The sequence below is a fragment of the Eucyclogobius newberryi genome, unplaced genomic scaffold, assembly GCF_026437365.1.
Source record: "Eucyclogobius newberryi isolate DKJ021-1_F unplaced genomic scaffold, fEucNew1.0.hap1 SCAF_17, whole genome shotgun sequence".
Taxonomy (NCBI): Eukaryota; Metazoa; Chordata; class Actinopteri; order Gobiiformes; family Gobiidae; genus Eucyclogobius; species Eucyclogobius newberryi.
This window is the reverse complement of record NW_027315801.1, coordinates 27,930,571-27,948,488: the sequence shown is the minus strand read 5'-3', so window position 1 is coordinate 27,948,488 and position 17,918 is coordinate 27,930,571. Positions and strand designations below refer to the sequence as shown.

The 17,918-nt window shown below is 39.0% G+C and overlaps 1 protein-coding gene across 1 annotated transcript in view; it reads left to right on the top strand.

Moving 5' to 3' along the window:
* Window positions 1-16,218, top strand: part of b4galt5 (UDP-Gal:betaGlcNAc beta 1,4- galactosyltransferase, polypeptide 5) — a 31,154-nt gene extending 14,936 nt beyond the window's left edge. The window contains exons 2-9 of the mRNA XM_072449777.1: window positions 7,101-7,217; window positions 7,280-7,393; window positions 7,711-7,838; window positions 9,067-9,183; window positions 9,294-9,481; window positions 9,566-9,688; window positions 10,409-10,510; window positions 12,194-16,218. Of these exons, the coding sequence (XP_072305878.1) occupies window positions 7,101-7,217; window positions 7,280-7,393; window positions 7,711-7,838; window positions 9,067-9,183; window positions 9,294-9,481; window positions 9,566-9,688; window positions 10,409-10,510; window positions 12,194-12,341 (1,037 nt within the window). The 3' untranslated portion in view covers window positions 12,342-16,218. The remainder of the gene's footprint in view (window positions 1-7,100; window positions 7,218-7,279; window positions 7,394-7,710; window positions 7,839-9,066; window positions 9,184-9,293; window positions 9,482-9,565; window positions 9,689-10,408; window positions 10,511-12,193) is intronic.
* The last annotated feature ends 1,700 nt before the right edge of the window (window positions 16,219-17,918 follow it).

The window sequence follows — 17,918 nt, the reverse complement described above, 5'->3', positions numbered from 1 at the left end:
AAAACTAAACCACTTCTACTTCAAGACAGGAAATGAATCACAAACCATCCCCCCCCCACACATAGTATAACCCAAAACTTTGAATTTGGTCCATTTGTTTCTCACGGCAACATCATTTTGCCTTAAACAACAAAATGAATGACTACAAAATTAAAGGATTTCTTACACATCCCCTGTGCACAAAGCATCTAGTTTGGTGATACAAACTCACAAAATCTAAAAGTGTGTATATTTGGCCCTGTTTTTAATTTTAATGCTTTGAAGATCCCTCACCTTGCCTTGTCTTACATCAGTCGCTCTTAAAATCATCATGAAATGAGTATTTATGGGTGCCGTCTAACACACATGGCATTACTGACCGCATGTTTAGTATTGACTGACCAGATGCTGTGAGTGCGTGCTTGTATTGATCCTCCTCGCCTCACTTACCCAGGGTCACGAGAGGTAGAAGCCCTGTTCCTTGTACGTATGAAGTCCAATAATAATCAAGAAACAGAACACATATTTCACATGCCTCCCTGCAGAAAACAACCACATATAAATCTTTACTCCACACGTTTGCTTTGTCAGTAATGTGAAATTAGGGTCATTGCAGCGGCTAATTGCGAGAGATTTAGCGCTAATGTTTTGAGTAATCAGCTGTTTACTTTCCAATAAGGGATTCAAATAGGCTTCAACAAAATGCAAGGCTAATTCAGACTTGTTATTTCCTTGATAGCTGCATCAGTTTATCTTAAAAGCTGCCATACTGTACATTCATTTGTATGCTTGCCCCATTTTCTAGCTTGTAATTGAATGCAGAGTGTCACCGATATGCTTTGGCACTAAAAATATGCCTTTGCCGGAGTGACAGTTTAATGCCTGAAAGCTATGAGGGTTTGTGTGGTCCCGAGCGCGTGTGTCTGAGCGAGTGCACACTACTGTACCACTGTAGAAGGCATTTGTGGAGAGGTATAGTAGAGGGGGGGTGCTGGTGTAGTGCTTATCACGGAGCCAGCAGAAAAGCAGCGATCGCCTCCCACTGCTGAGCTATCCATGTGAAGTTAATTGCATTTCCTTTTTGAGGCCTGCACCACTGCAGCAGCTGCGGTCAGGGGCACTTTTGGTGTGTCCCTCAAACCGTTTCTGTAGTATTTATGCTCTGTGCAAGCAGGAGAAAGCACCTGCATGTGCTTGTGTGAAAGAAGTGCAAGGAAGTCCAGAGTAGGGATGTGGGAGCATAGATCAAAGTGAAATCACTTACTGTTGTTGCCGACAAGTCTCACAATTATAATTTTTTTAGGTTAAACAAAATTGTATTTTGTGACCTCAATAATTACTATTATTGATTTAATCTTGACCTCCTTAGTCCAGATGTGTTTTAGCTTCAATGAACATCCTTTGTTTATTCAGTCGTGAAAGGCTTTAATCAAGTTTCTTACAATGTTTTAAACTGTGCCCCGATGAAGACGCAAGTCCAAAACGCGTTGGCGTTTAATTAATAAACTACTATAAGCATATCGGAGTGCCTCGGATCTCTTCTCCTTTTAAGTTGATTGATATTAATTCTGTGCATTATCTACTTAAACTTAGTCCTGTAAAGATAATTGATCCTAGAAGTCGACTGATGGGTTTTCTATGGCCGATTTTTCAAATTTTGGTTCAGTGATGGCATTTTTTAAAAGCTTTTTTTTTACTATTCTTATTCCTATTATGTATCTTATTCTTATAATGTTAATAAAAGTACACAAAACGCTGAGAAAGACCGCTTTGAAACATTTCAGGATGTACTATGGAATAGTTTCCTCTTCACAGAACATAAAACTTGTACGTGCATGAGACGAGAGCACAGCGGAGAAATCTGTGGATAATTGTGCCACAAAGAACTGATTTACTTTACGTTCCCTATTGTGTGATATTCGTGTCATCACAGCCAGAGTGAATAAGAGGTTTTTCACAACATTTACATAAAATTGATTATTATTATTACAACTGGTAATATTTTGATGTGACATTACTTTTGTTTTACAATGACATAATGGTTATATCCACGCTGTAAACAACAACGCTCGTCTTAGAGTTGGAGAAAGGAATCTTAACGTTCGTTCACCAAAACCTGTACATCGAGTCTAGCCGTCTCCAGCACCTCAGCTTTACCTCTCCCAAAGTTAGCAAGTTGGTTAAATCTAGTTGGTTGAATCCGCCTCCCTCACTCCGGGCATTGCTGAGACTGACCAATAACAGGTGTGGGTGGGAAACATGTCTGTATTTGAGAGTAGAGTTTCCTTCTTGAGAAAATTTGTGAAACTTTGGCAAAATATCAGATTGTCATCACAATTAGAGTTGTATCACCATATATTATCTTCCAGCCCTTTGGTTTATGTGAGATGCAAATGAATTGTATAGCTGAAGTTCAAAGTTTCATCTTGAATTCTTTTACCTTTTTGAACTTCAGTAATTCTGACTTATGTTGCACTACTTATACTTCTATCTCAGTGACAGAATTGTATTTCTTCAATTACACGGTTTGCATTTTTCTTGAGGAATGCAACTCCGAATCCTGCAGACCTTGTCACTCTGGGCCATATACATTCCTGTACTCCTATCATATGTGTTGATAACTGAAAATAAACTATGTCAGTATTCATACGTCAATCCGAGCCGAATACAAGCTTTGGTAGTCGCCATTCTGCCTTCGCTACACTACCTACTGTACAGCGTGGATCTACTGTGTCTGTGTATGTCGGCCTGCAATCCATCATGCACTTTATTTACTTAGCCCCAAACGGACTTGACACAAAATGATCCAAACCACATTACCTCGACAGCGACACAATGAGATGAAGAGGAGAGATAGGAGGAGAAGAGATAAACTGAAAGTGGCAGAAGATATGTAGAGAGAGAGAGAAAGAAAGAGGGAAAGAAAGGGAGAGAGAGCGAGGGAGTGGACAGAGGAGGTGGGCTAGACCTGGCATGAGCACAGCTTGTCCCATTGAGGAGGACACGGTCATTCAAGGTCCTCTGTCAGGCATGATGGCTCCAGGGGGTGGGTTATATATGGAGTGGTAATGTATTGGCCCCCAGTAAAGATGTTAGTGCGTATGTATTCAGAGCCGGTTGTCATTACGCTAATGGTCTTGCGTTGCTGTGGGTTTCTTGGGTGCGCCACAGTGGATAAATGCTGTATTGTCATTTTATACATTTTTTGTAACTGTGCAATGAGAGGTGGAGACGGCCTATTTAATGTTTTCTGCTATGACGTTATTTTGTTTAGAGTAGAATATGTTAGTGCCCGCGCTGCAGAGACTCCATTTCCAATGTGCCCCTTGTGTTTGTCATGTGCTCCCATTGTTGTTTTTGTGTCTTCGCCCCTCACGTGCTGTCAGTCTTCTCGTTACCTTAATTAGTTTCTCCTGCCACTTGTTTGTTTCCCACCAATCACCTGCTTCTCTGTGTGTATTTAAGTTCTGTCTCCCCTTTGTTCCGGGTCTGTTCGTCACTTGATGTCTGTCCTGCTTGTACTCCTGCCCTGTCCTGCGCCTGCCTTGTTTGTCTGTCTACCTGAGCAAGTTTGTACCTTTCAGTTCTGGTTTTTTGGAAGTTTGGATATTTTGTGTATTTTTTTTTACTTTTTGGAGCCTTTGTGCCTACCTTTTGGATTTTGAACTTTTTGTTAAATAAATTCTTATTTGCCTTATCCGGACTGCTTTTGGGTTTTTGCCTCCGGGATCATAACAAGAATATATAGATGTTACTTTAAATTGATAGTTTATTAAGTTCATTTCTGAATAATTTACTACGATGCTATTACTATTACCAAGCAATGCACTCACACAGAGTCCAGATGACTACAACTGAATCATTTAGTGCATTTTTAGTTAGTTTTATCAGTTCTCGGGGCTTTCCTCTAAAGACCACTTTGTAACTCTTCTGTAAATGTTTCAGTTTCTCTGACGCAGAGCAAAGTGTCCTGTGCCACCTTAGAGCGCATTAGAGCAGCAACTTGATCAAACTCAAAACTATAATTAAGAGCAATGCAACAACACATTAGGAGTACTGGTAACCAGGAATGTATTTCTTAAAATTGAGCAAATTAGAAAAGTAACATTTTTGTCATTAAGTTACTTGGTTAGGCTGAACAATAAACAAATGCAGCCTAGTAAGTATCTTCAGCTGGTCATTTAATATAAAATAAAAACACAACCAATAAAAGCTAATCTCTTATTGAAGTGATTTGTTTCAATGGTTGTTCATCTATTTTTATAATAAAGATATACATTTATCAATACTGCCCAGCCTCTGTCATTCTTTTCTTTTTGGAGGGCTTTTACTGTGGCAAATGGTTATGTATGCATGGGCTGCTTCAATAATGCATCTCCATGTGTCTGACGGGCATTCAAACGGGACAACAGCGTGTTAAATATGTCGGTGCCTGCAGGACTGGCCTCACCCACAGCCTCTAAGTATTTTTCCATCATATGGCGGCGTCTTCGAGGGCATCAGCGAGCCATGTGTGTCTGCCCCTGTGTCTGCCCCTGTGGCTCCTGCTCGAGCCTACTTATGAAGGTGGACAAAGGCTATTCTACATTCATATGTAATACCGGTAGTTATTCTTGTTTTGTTGTTTTTCTTGTGGAATAAGACGAGTTCTATTGGCGTTCTGCAGATTTCTGGTTGCACACTTTATGGCCAGGTTTAGTTCAAGACTATCTTATCTTATAAATAGGGGTGTCAAGATTATTACATTAATCAATAATCTGATCATTCAGGTCACACTGTAATTGCAAGAACTAATGCATATAATTGCATTTTATGAGATTAAGTTAATCATTCAGAAAGTTTGATGTCATAAAGCTGGTCACAACTAGAGGACTCTATTTGTGAATTCCTCTGTTATGTCATGGTAATTGTGAATTACTGCCAGTTACCCACGTAACTATAGTTCTATGAATATGTGCCAGCCAATAGCAAACCCCATAGAGGGTGGAATACAGAATTGTAAAATGGCAATATTAATTCTCACAAAAATCGTAACGCACTTTTCTGTCTCATCCCTACTTATCACACTTAGTCCTGATTAACTACACTTAAATCAGTTTACTTTTTGAACAATTCTGGTCCTGTCCACATTGAATAATTCTAGAAATGTGTAGATAATTGCTTGGTCTTATTTATTTCCTGAGAACCACTGCTAATTTCCTTAAACATCCTTCACTATCCTGCTCAATGCATCAGTATACAATACTTGAGATAAACACATATTGCCTGTAGGACTGCAAGCGAGGCACTTAGCGCTAAAATAGAACAAATGTGATGGAAAATGTATCTCAGTATTTACGTAATATACTGTCAAGATTTGATTGAGAGATGTTGCATGAAGTCACGCAGAACTATGCAAACGATATCTGCATCAAAGAAGAAGTCAAATGTGAACTCGATCTACTATTTTCTGTCAGTAGTAGCACAGAAACCAACCCCATGTGAACCCGTCTGTCTCGGATTACTTTTACTCTGAATTTGTCACCTCTCCTCTTTCTGTTGTAGTGACGTGCCTTTTCCCATGCACAGACACGTGGAGAGAAAGACTTCAGGTGTCTGGAGTATCATAATGACTCACGGTCGGACCACATCCCTGCTCTTTGTTCCATCACTCTGAAAACACTCTGTCTGTTGTGGTTGAATCTGGGTCAGTTCATGCACTTCACAGGAATTAAGCAAAAACACACAAAGACAAGCTGGCAAAGTCATGCCACAATGAGACTGTCACAAGACATGGTATTGTCCTTGGACTAACCCAGTGGGCATTTAAAGGTGCGCTAAGTAACTTTTGTGGTGGGTGGGGCATTTTTATTTTAAAGGAATAACTTTAACATGCTGATTTGTTCAGTTTTTCCAGTTGGTGGCGACAGTTGAACCTATTCCTGCTATTATAGGTCTTAAGCACACACCTAGGATCAAAGTTAATCAGTTGGCTAATTATACTTGATTGTTGACCGAACATTTCACCTTTCATATTCATTAACTAAGGTATATCTCAAAGTTCTCCTCCTGCAGACTTCCTCCTTCAGCCACTACAGATTAACATTCCTTTGGTGAGCCCGGTGTCCTTTCCCGGTGTGTAGACGGGAAGCCCTCATTAAATTCTGGGGCGGATCAGGTGGACCGGCTTTAACTACTGTGAGCACTTGACCGCTTATCTCGTCCCACCATATGGACAATTCATTTTCTATATGAACCAATTAGTTACAGATGTGGCGTTTTTACATTTATTTACGTGGCCGTCCGTCAGCGTCGCACAGATTCAGAACTCTTGTTTTTGTTGTGCACAAATGTAATGCAAAGATTATGATGTTGGTTGTTGTTACACCAGCCAATCAGGTTATAGGTTTCCCACCCTTTGTTTATTTGTATTGTAAGATGGCAATCATTTGTTTTGAATACTTCTTTGGAACGGCTAGTAAAAAGGCATCATTATGTAAAAATATTTGTATTCTCTGTATTATTGCCTGGAGCAGGGATGAATGTTGACCATAAAGCAGGCTTAAGCAGGCCATGATTAGTTTCAGTGGGTTCTTTAATGATGATTGGTCTACAGTCTGACCTGAAAGGGGACATATTATGCAATAAACTTTAAGGTGTTTCCTCATCATTAGTTTACTCTAATACTAAGTTGTATTTTTGATTGATTCATGTTCATTGTTTTCACCTACCCCCTATCCCTGCCCACATCCTTGTACTTAGTTGTGATTATTCGGAAAAATTAAGACTCAGAGTGACAAATGTTGGGTGCTAAAATGCCACTTTTCAAAAATAAAAACATTTAAATCACAATCTGCAGCTTGTTAACAGTGAAATGTTCCCATGAAGAGTCTTATCAGCTCCGCAGTTTTGAACAACTACGCAGTTTACAATGAACATGATGTACAATGATAATCTACTCGTGTTAAATACTAAACGCCTGAAAAATACATAATATGTCTTCTTTAAAAGGGATCTTTAAACTTGATCCATGGTCCGTGGTACAAGTTCATGTTTGTTCTGTAGAACCAGTGTCTCGTTGCTGGTAGTTGTCTTCTGCTGCTTCTCTAAACATGGGCCCCTGTTGTCCTTTGTGTCCACAGTGAATGAGTATGTGTTCATGGTCCAAGCCAGAGGGATCCAGATCAGGGAGAACATGAAGAACATCGGAGCTCAGGTCTTGGAGCAGGTGGTGAGGGGCGCCTACACCAACGGCACAGGTAACGTCTAACCCCATTCATTTACACACATATTCTAACTAATGCATTTCATTATATTGCAGACTACCCCTATGACTTTAACGTGAGTGACAGTGATGCCCCGCCCCCCTCATACCTCCCAGAGGGCTTCACTTACCTCCCATCACAGCTCTGCCCTGAGAGGCTGCCCTCTATGAGTAAGTACAGTTCTTCACTTTGGTTTAGCTTTTAACATCGCACTTTCTGCCAATGCTGTAATGTTGTAATATCTCCGAAGCATTTCAAACCGCCAAGCTAGATTGCTTTAAGTGATTTATTATGCTGCTCCTTCTAATGACACATCGTTTAAATGGTCTAGCTGCATTATTACACTCACAATGCATGCAGAATGTGGTTATTGCAACTAATGCATTGACAATTTAAGTTCCAGGGCAATTAGTGGCGGCTTGCTTCTTTTACTATGCTCAGTTCCAGTCAGATTGTAATTTCTACATATTTGTTTTTGCTCTCACAGTGGGTAGGCTCGATGTTAACATGAGCGAGGTGTCTTTGGAGGATGTGGAGAGGTCACTGCTGGAGGTGCAGCCTGGAATAACCATGGGAGGGTACTGGAAGCCCCAAGACTGCTTACCCCGGTGGAAAGTAAGGGTCATGGTCACAACTAGAGGACTCTATTTGTGAATTATATATATATATATATATACATTTGTATTATTTGTATTATATATAATAATTATTATATATAATACAAATTTGTATATCAAATATTCTTAACAAACATAGGGAAGGCCTTTGACAAGTGTTACATAATTTAAAACAGAACTACATTTAGAAGCAGAGAGCATTTCAATAAGATCTGCCCTCTTTGTCCCGTAAAATGGAGTGAAACCCCCTCGGCAACACCAGCTCACACGACCTTAGATCTGACTGGAGAGAGTTGCACGTCAAGCACCCAATTACATATAATATAATTAAATTTTATATATATATATATATATATATATATATATATATATATATATATATATATATATATATATATATATATATATATATATATATATATATATATATATATATACATATATATATATATATATACATATATATATACATATATATATATATATATATATATATATATATATATATATATATATATATATATACATATATATATATATATACATATATATATATATATATATATATACATACATACATACATACATACATACATACATACATACATACATACATACATACATACATACATACATACATCAGATCTAAGGTCGTGTGAGCTGGTGTTGCCGAGGGGGTTTCACTCCATTTTACGGGACAAAGAGGGCAGATCTTATTGAAATGCTCTCTGCTTCTAAATGTAGTTCTGTTTCAAATTATGTAACACTTGTCAAAGGCCTTCCCTATGTTTGTTAAGAATATTTGATATACAAATTTGTATTTTGGTATTGTATTAGGTATGTCCCACAGCTGGACAGAAAAAAAGGTGCTTCAGGCCTTGTCAAGAACCCATTTATAACCGTTCAATCTTTTTATCCAGAACATACAGTCTGCAAATGCCAGGATCGTTCAAATATGCTACTGAGCATGTTATAATTTATTCTATGCTCTACTTTTATCTGGAATGCATACCATCTGTCGGTGTGTCTATTCACACACTGCCCTAGAGCAGTGTCAATTAATACATCTCTTCCTCAGCCAAATGTTCCTTAGCGTTTCCGCTGTGTAACCTTCTTTCATAATTGATTTACCTTTTCACTCTTCTTACTATACAGTGACTGTGATTGTGTCTGTAATTTCATCTTCTACAATCTCATGAATTCTGCGTTTTTCTGTGTTTTTTAAGGTGGCAATTCTAGTTCCATTTAGAAACCGTCATGAACACTTACCCATCCTCCTGAGTCACCTGGTGCCCGTGTTGCAAAAACAGAGACTCCAATTTGCCTTTTATGTAATTGAACAGGTACATGACACAAACAAAAGATTAATCAAATTATACAAATCATTCCAATGTTCCAATATTATGTATGGTTTCATATCATTACCTTCAATATCGAAACATTTGTTCTCCAGGATGGCACAGAGCCATTCAACAGAGCCATGTTGTTTAATGTTGGCTATAAGGAGGCCATGAAGGATTTCGACTGGGACTGTCTGATCTTTCATGACGTAGACCACCTCATGGAGAACGACAGAAACTACTATGGCTGCACAGACATGCCCCGCCACTTTGCAGTACAACTTGACAAGTACTCCTACATGTAAGTGCTTCCCTCCAGCCTGCATTGAGATTTACAAGTATCTGTTTCCTTAATCTGTAATGCTTAATGTCATTGTCCCCCCAGGCTTCCGTATAATGAATTCTTCGGCGGTGTCAGTGGCCTCACGGTGAAGCAGTTCAAAAAGATTAATGGATTTCCTAACGCGTTCTGGGGCTGGGGAGGAGAGGACGACGACCTCTGGAACAGGTGAGGAGGCGCTGACGTAAAGAGTCACTGACCCGGGCGAATCGTGTGTGTCGGTGTCATTGGCTTTAGTGAACTTTTGACTCAAAATACAACGAGACAAATATTTGGACCAAAAAAAAGAAAAAAATCTCCCAGAAATCAATTGTTCACTTAGTCATCACTTTCATGAAGATCAAGTATGTGCTACTCTTGCTATGGGAGGCTTCATTGACAGGACAGTACAGATTGACATGGGGTGAAGAGTGGGAAGAGACATTCAGCAACATTGGCATCTTGACCCATTGGACATTTTGACTAATTTCTTTTTAGTTCAAGGGATTTTTTTGTTTTGTTCTGATATAGTAAAGATGGTTTAAAAGTCAAATGTTTAGTTTGTTTTCATATTTGCTGTATGAAGTATAAAGCCAGGCCATTAGTGCCATTATAGAGAACCACAGTTTGTGAACCGCTGGGCAAATAAAGCTCTTTTCTTCTCTGTTTGTATTTGGCACACTGCACTGTTGTCTAACTTTGCAGCTCAAAGCCGGCTGAATGTATAAAGCTGTGTTTGCTGTTTACTATAACCATTATATTATTATGATTGTATTTCTGTGTTTGCTCTACAGATCGTGGACATTTAAATTGAATAGAATGCATATCTTTGAGATACTTGTGTTTGCTTGAAATGTGTGTGTGTGTGTGTGTGTTATGGATTGACATGGAGTAACTTTGTTTGTACAGGGTGCGTTACGCCAATTACACAGTGAGCCGCCCACAAGGAGGCCAAGGACGCTACAAGTCTATCCCACACCACCATCGCGGAGAGGCCCAGTTCTTGGGGAGGTGGGTCTAAAACTCTACCCTGGTCCATGAGAATGGCATCGGGGGCTTAAGCTCATGTGATGCAAAGCAGTCACATGAAAGGCCCGAAGCAGTGACTTTCTGTGTTTTGAAGCTCTTAAAGCGGTTGCATGTGATGTACCTCAGGGCGAGATTCCAATCATGCTTCAGCACTTGTACTGTTGTTTGGTTATTCAATAAAACAGAAAAGGTCTGATAATCAAATTGTTATATTTAACGCTGGAGTCATATAAATTGGTAAATTTGTACTAAGTGGTAAATTGTACACTGCATATGGCCTTCAATATGTATAGTAAAATAGCGTGTTCAACTTCAGACATAAAAAAACACTTTTACCTTTTAACTCAATTGTCCATTAGACTGAGAATTTCACTTTTGATTCACACAACACTCAATCATTAAGCTTTACAATCAAAAACAAAACAAGCTAGATTAAAAATGTCTAAATGTCTATCACCAGATTATTAAAATGCAATTGCATCACCAATGTGTCCAATTTTAGCTTTTAGCTACCGTACATACATTTTATTCATTTTTGATTCATACATTTTCTACCGCTTGTTCCCATTAGGGGTCACGGGTGACTGGAGCCTATCCCAGTGACTTTGGGCCTAAGGCGGGGTACACCCTGGGCGGGGCCAGCTTGTCGCAGGGTTAACAATATTCCATTTATAACAACAGCAAAATAACCAAAGACCTTTTTCCTATTTCAGTTCTGTTGTGGTATTTTTTTTTAAAGGCATACTGGACAATTTTTCACTGTTTTGAGAACTCGGGCAGAAGTGCGATGTGCACTCCCCCCGTGCGGACGCACAAACAAGCCAAGTGCGTTTGTTTATCAGCGCGACGGATCGTATCACATCTCCCGTAGTCTCTTCTGAGTCAGCTCGAACTGACTTTCTCTGTCTTAGTTTTGTCCCGTATACTGAGGGAACTATATTATGATAGATCCATGCGCTTAGACACGCAGAAACGTGCTGCTCTCTTGGAGACAAGCCGACGCGGCTGCAGGTGAGCAGTAGGTGCGTTTTATGATTGATACGTGGCAGGACTAATCGGCAGCCCACGCCACGAGGAAATAAGACTCAGATTTGGGCCAAAAAAATTTCCATTACGCCTTTAAGTAAAGAGATGTTGTATTAAGAGCTCTAGTGTTAAAATTCAACAAACATGTGACATAATCGAGCTGTCTATCAAGTCCTTTATGAAAACAGTGTTGAATTATTTCAGTGGTATTTCAACAGAGTGCCAACCTACCTTCTCATACAGTGTGCAGTGATGGGTTTGTATTAATCTGGTTATGAAACGAGTGGAGTGAATAAAATAAAAAATAAGACATTTTTGTTTCAAAGTAATTCGCAGTTAAAGTAGCTATTATGTTGTGTATGCTATGTAATCTGCTAGTCTCCACTTCGCCGACGTGTATGAACAATGTAGCATTACAAAACCAGTCTTTCCAGTTCGATGGAAGTGTTTATTGATTCACAACTGTCACGTCACTCTCACTTGAACCATTGAACTGAACCATTCATACCAATCGTACCAACTGCAACTGCAAAAGATTAAACATACCCCAAATTAATTTTTAAAAGCAAGAAGAATTGACTCACTCCTCATTTATTATCTATTACCATTTGTAATTATTTTCTGTTTTATTTTTTACAGGTATAGTCTTTTGCGCCATTCAAAGGAGCGACAGAAAGTGGATGGCCTCAACAACCTGAACTACTCCCCCCTAGTGTCCAGGAGGCCTCTGTACACCAACATCACAGTCGGCCTGAGCAGGAAACTTGCTCTGGTCGCTGACTACTGACCGACACTTTCAGCTGGACTGCAAAAAACAAAACCCTCGCTGGGAAGTCCCCTGGGACAGCAGCCATATTGTCACAACAGTCACACCACTGTTAAGAAAACTTCTGTTGATTTTGTTTAGTTTTTTGTAAATCATACTAAAATGAGGATCAATGTTGCGCTAATCTGTGCCATTATCCATCACTCCACTCACTTGTGCTTATTGTAGTCTTCACATGCCTTTTCAGACCATTTTTGGCCTTCAGCATCAATTTCCCACAATCCTCGGCTCTGGCTCTGCTCAAATAAAATAGCCCCTCGCACATTCATGCACACATTTTACTGGGCTGACGTTGTCCTGGGGATTTGCTCTGCTCTTGCACTTCTGACTTTCACAGATGCAGTAAAGAATATTTGCATGCACACGTACAATACTCAGCAGTGGGGTGACGCGTGGACTCCTGCAGCTGGCTCTGCAGATAGTATGCCAAATATATGAGAGACAAGTAATAGAGTGACTGTTTTATTGAAATAGTTAATATATTCATTGCTCCATTTAATTACTGTGACGTCTTTGTGTTTGCATAGAGGAGAATCAGATGTTCGTGGGCTTGTGGGCGTGACCGTATCAACGTTTAGCAATAATGATAATAATACGCTGTAATATACCAGACAGCTCAGAACTTGGCGCTGACTTCCTCACAGTATCCAGATGCAATAGCCGGGTGCTAGCTTAGCCTCTGGACTTCGAAAGGTGCGACTGGGTATGCAAACCGCTGAACACACTTTTGCCTAACAAACGTAGCCATCCCCTCACAACCCCGAGAGCATGTGTGTTTGGAGAGGAGGAGGGGGGGGAGCTATGCAAATGGCCTGTCTGCGCATGAGTGGCACTGACGATCGCTTTGGGCAGGTTTGTGTGCGCAGTGTGTGAAAACGGAGCAGCAAGAGAAAGAGAGAGAGAGATGGCTATTTTAGGTTCCATAATGTTTACTCACTTTCACACTTAGGAGGCTGTGGGGATTATTACTTGATCGCATTGTCATTGTCACTGGTGTTTACCAAAGCGTGTGTGTGTTTTTCCATTCGTCTTGTGTTGGTGAAATGTCGGTCGGGCCTTGCTTCACTGCAGCTGAAAAAAAACAACACGATTTTCCAGTAACTCTATACATCCTTTAATTTGAATGCGGTGGAAAAGTGGAATCATTTCAGTGGTATTTCAACAAGTCAGTCCATGCTCAACACAGGATTCATCTTCTGATCACATAAGCAGCTTAGATAGTTGTAGATCCTTCATTTTGGGGGGGCCACACAGCATATCATCTGCCTCCTAGTGTACTGTGATTAGCATATTGACACAGTTACAATATTCTGAGTTTAGTGTCTGTATGCATATAAACTGTAACTGTAGAAATAATTCCACTTATTAAGTCATTGATGTGTGTCTTGTTAACATGGATTGGGGAAGTTCACATATTAATGCTTTTATAGACATCAGGTGATCAACCACTCATTAGCCTGTGGGACTGGAGAACAGCAATGCACAGTGTCCCTTTTTGTTTTGTGTATTTAACAGTGTTGATTTTCAGTAATTTACCACTATTTTAAGACTTAGTTCATTTTGTAATCACAAGAACACCTTCATCATCGGTGTCTCTTTAGTCATGCAGCTAAACTTCACACAAATCGCCTTGTATGCATTTATAAGATGTGTCTTGTGGGGGAAATATGTGGCTAATTGTTTATGTTACCACAATGAATTAACAAGAGGCTGGACCTCATTTTTATTTATTTGATCTTTTAAGAATTATTTTATGTAATTGTTGAGTTCTATTTTCTTGCAGTTGATGTGATAATTAAATAGGCGGCTCACATGACAGACTGTGTTAGATGCACTGAAACCTGTAGTTCCTAATATGTATTTATGTGGGGTTTTGAGGCTTGAAGTGGTCCATCTTTTCTACATTGTGCAATGAAATAAAAATTTGACAGGAAAATAATGGCATCTGTGGTTGCCAGATTGTTTTCAGTATAAAGTAAGAAAGGCATAGGTGAGTTCGATTCAACATTGAAATGTTTTGCTGTCAAATTTGAGCAACCACAGCTGTATGTATTTTGCCAACATTATTATTTTTTGATACGTTGTAATCAAATGGACCGGCCTTGTACCCTGACATGTATTATATCTGATAAAGCCATTTTGTGTGACAACCACAGGAAAAGCAAGACGCCTAAATGAGCTAGTGGTCTCTGTCTTTCACTAAACACATCGTGGACTAATTGATGATCAATGGTGCTGACTTTCCAGAGCTTACCTTTCACCATGGTTTCTCTGCTTTTCTAGAGGTTCAGTTCAAATTCCTGCCACCAAGGGCAAAAGCAGTAAACTGTAGTACTAGTTCTCATAATGTGCAACAAAGGTATCCTTTATTGTCATAATGATTAGCTTATTATTAGAAAAGGTATTCGAACAATTTGCAAAAATTAAAAAGATTAATAGACATTCCTAAATTGTTTACCGAGTATGGTTTAATCCACTCTCCTTCGTACTGACATAGGATAAATCTTGAGTCCATCTCATTGTAAAATGAAGCTGTTGCCGCTTCAGGAGCACGCTGTGTGCCTCGTAGCCGCTCACTAAGAGGTGACTGTGACAGTCATGGACCCTAGTGACTTACTGTATGTGTTAAGTTTTCTTTTCCTTGTGTGTTTGAGTGAAATGGCTTATGTATAGTTTATAACAAATTTAATTTTCTATTCTATTCAACCTGATCTATATTATCTACAGTTTTATTTGCCATTGCTTTAAATTAAAAGCTAAATGGACTTATAGCAGAAGCCAAATGTGAACTAAAAAGACAAAACTGTTTTGCCTTTTTGTTTTGTTTGTTGCATTGAACCGGCAGCTGCATCAGCCATTGCCATCTTTTCAAAACAATCCATGTGATAAAAAAGGGGAACCAAATAGGAGCATGTCTTTTTATCTTTCCAAAAATCTTAAAGAAATGGATGGTAAACCTTATAAGAGCATGCCTAAATATGTTTATCTTGTGGTCTCGTGATAGACCCAAACCAGGCTTTGCTGCTGCTCATTTGAAAACAGACTTGACCTTTGACTCCTGTTGAGCTTTCCTGTTCAGATCCATTTTGTGCCGGTTTTAATGATGGTAGGCTGTTTTACCACGCGCCTGATGAAACTGGCAGCCTTAAGCTTATTAATTTATTGCAGTGTTTTTTGTTTTTTATGTTTACGTTTTTATTTTTATAAGAGAAATGTTTTAATTGAAAACAGTGAAAAAAGTTAATATCAACATACAAAAAAGAAAAACACATTGTAAATATTGTGTGTAGTGTTTTAGCTAATTATAAGGACTTGAATCACTACAGACGCTAGAGTTGAGAACAAGACTTTGGAGGGGTTGTGGACAAGTGATTGTGGTTTCATTTACAAGTGCTCAAAATACTTCCTAGTACATCACTTTTATCATCATAAAATGGTATAATTGCATCCATCTTTGTGTAATGTCTTTGTCTCTAAACAGTTGAAGGATTGTAATGATGCCTACAGTACTGATTGTAAATGGCCCCCAAACTAGAGCCACAACCCGCTCCAAAAACACTCATTTTGTAGGAAAGCAAACTATAATAATGTATGGAAAAGAAAAAAAAATACTGCTAAATTTACAATTATTCCTGATTGTAAGGAGGGTTAGTTCTCCTTGACCTGAAGCCATTTGAAGCCACAACATTTTATGTCAGCCTTATGTGTATCTGTTTGTGTATTGGCATATTATCTTTTGATTATTGAAATTTGTATGATGGAGATTTTTCTTTTATACCATCATTGTTATTGTCAGTACACCGATAATAATAAAAGAGAAACTTGTAAAGATTCACAATGTGTTCTGGAGGCTTTTTCTTAATGAAATCATGGTGAGGAAAAGATTAATAGGATGGTAAAAAAAAAAATCCCCCCCAAAAAACGGACTAAAACAACTTGTCAAATGTGCTATTTAAATAAGTACTTTGCACTTTACACAGCTATTGCTGTATGTTATTTACAGTTTGTTTGCCTACTTAGATTCAGCAACTACTGTATATCATAGAATCTGGACAGTATTTTTGAAAAACAGGATGTTTCAACATCCTAGAGTAATTCTCAATCTGCGGATCTCGTCAGAGAACTCACATTTATCCTACTCTGAGTAAGCCCCGCCCACCGGGCAAAGCTCCTGATAATAGCCTATCCTGTTAATCCGTTTGTTTACACACTTTTAAGTTTTTCCTGAAGCTAATCTTTGTTCCCCTAACAGCCATGTAATGGGCCATAGAAATCCTATTGTTAGATGACAGCTCCCTCATCACCGATGATTACCTGATTAGTTTCTGTTTAAAGAGGGATTCTTTAAGATGTATACAGTAGATTCATGCTGCTCTGCAAATCAAACGTCTTATTTTTCCCAAACTGTGTCCAGATGACTACAACGGATCTTACGACGGAACACTCCTGGACAAATGAGGGATTACACTGACCAGACGTTTATATATTTCTGTTTTACTAAATAGGCTAGTATGTAAAAAAAATAAAAGCGCTGGTGAAAACTACCACTGTCACTGCTATTACAACTACAAAAGTCACCACAAAGGTAGTATTGTAGTCCCCATGTGTGGACAATAAAGGATTATCTTATCTTATCTTATCTTATTAAACTAATTCAACATATTTCCAGTTCTGTGATATGGTTACACTGTGCACAGACCTGCCTCTTGTCAAGAGACATTTATTACGTCTATAAAACGCAGAGCTCAAATCATAACTGCCTGAAGAAAAACATGACGCACTTTGCTATCACTGCGTTGAACTATGAGGTAATGCATCAGCGTGATGAAAAAGGAAAAAGAAGAAAAAAACAGGCACAAGTACTTGAGCGTTTTAGATGTTGACAGAAAGAGTTGGAGGTTAGTCTAAAAATACCACAGATTTTATTGTGGAGATGAAACGGCAGTTGCTGGAGCAGAGAAAGTGCTGGTAACAGGCAGGGATAAAGATAGCACCATGTCCTCCAAACTGAAGGCAAAACAGAACATGAATGTTTGTGATTTTTGGATGCGCTTAGAGCACTCCTGCAGTCACTAACTGCATAATGTAATTGAGAAAAAGGAAAGTGGCACAGACATTTAAGCTGCAAAGGAGATCTTGTCTTGTCCATCCAGTCTGTCCCCCAAACATGGACAATTGGAGACCAGAGGAAAAGGCAAAATGAGAAGCTTTGACTGTGTAGGTCACTTGAGATTCATTTAATCTAAACAGCTGCAGCAATGACCTGTAGCGTTTATCACATTAACCGCACATCTCTGCCAGTTAGTGAGTGACAACTGATTTAATTAGCCTCCAGCAAAAACAAAAACACAGCGAGCGAAGAGGAGGGGGTTTCTGACACAGTCCACACCGTCATTTGAGTTTATTTGTCCTCCCACGTGAAGATGCAGAAGTGGGAATTTCCCGGATCCAAATCAAAATTGTGTTTTTAGTAGTCGAAGTGACGCAAGAACTCTTCTCAGGCATGAGTTTATCCATACGGTCCATTTGTTATTTGGT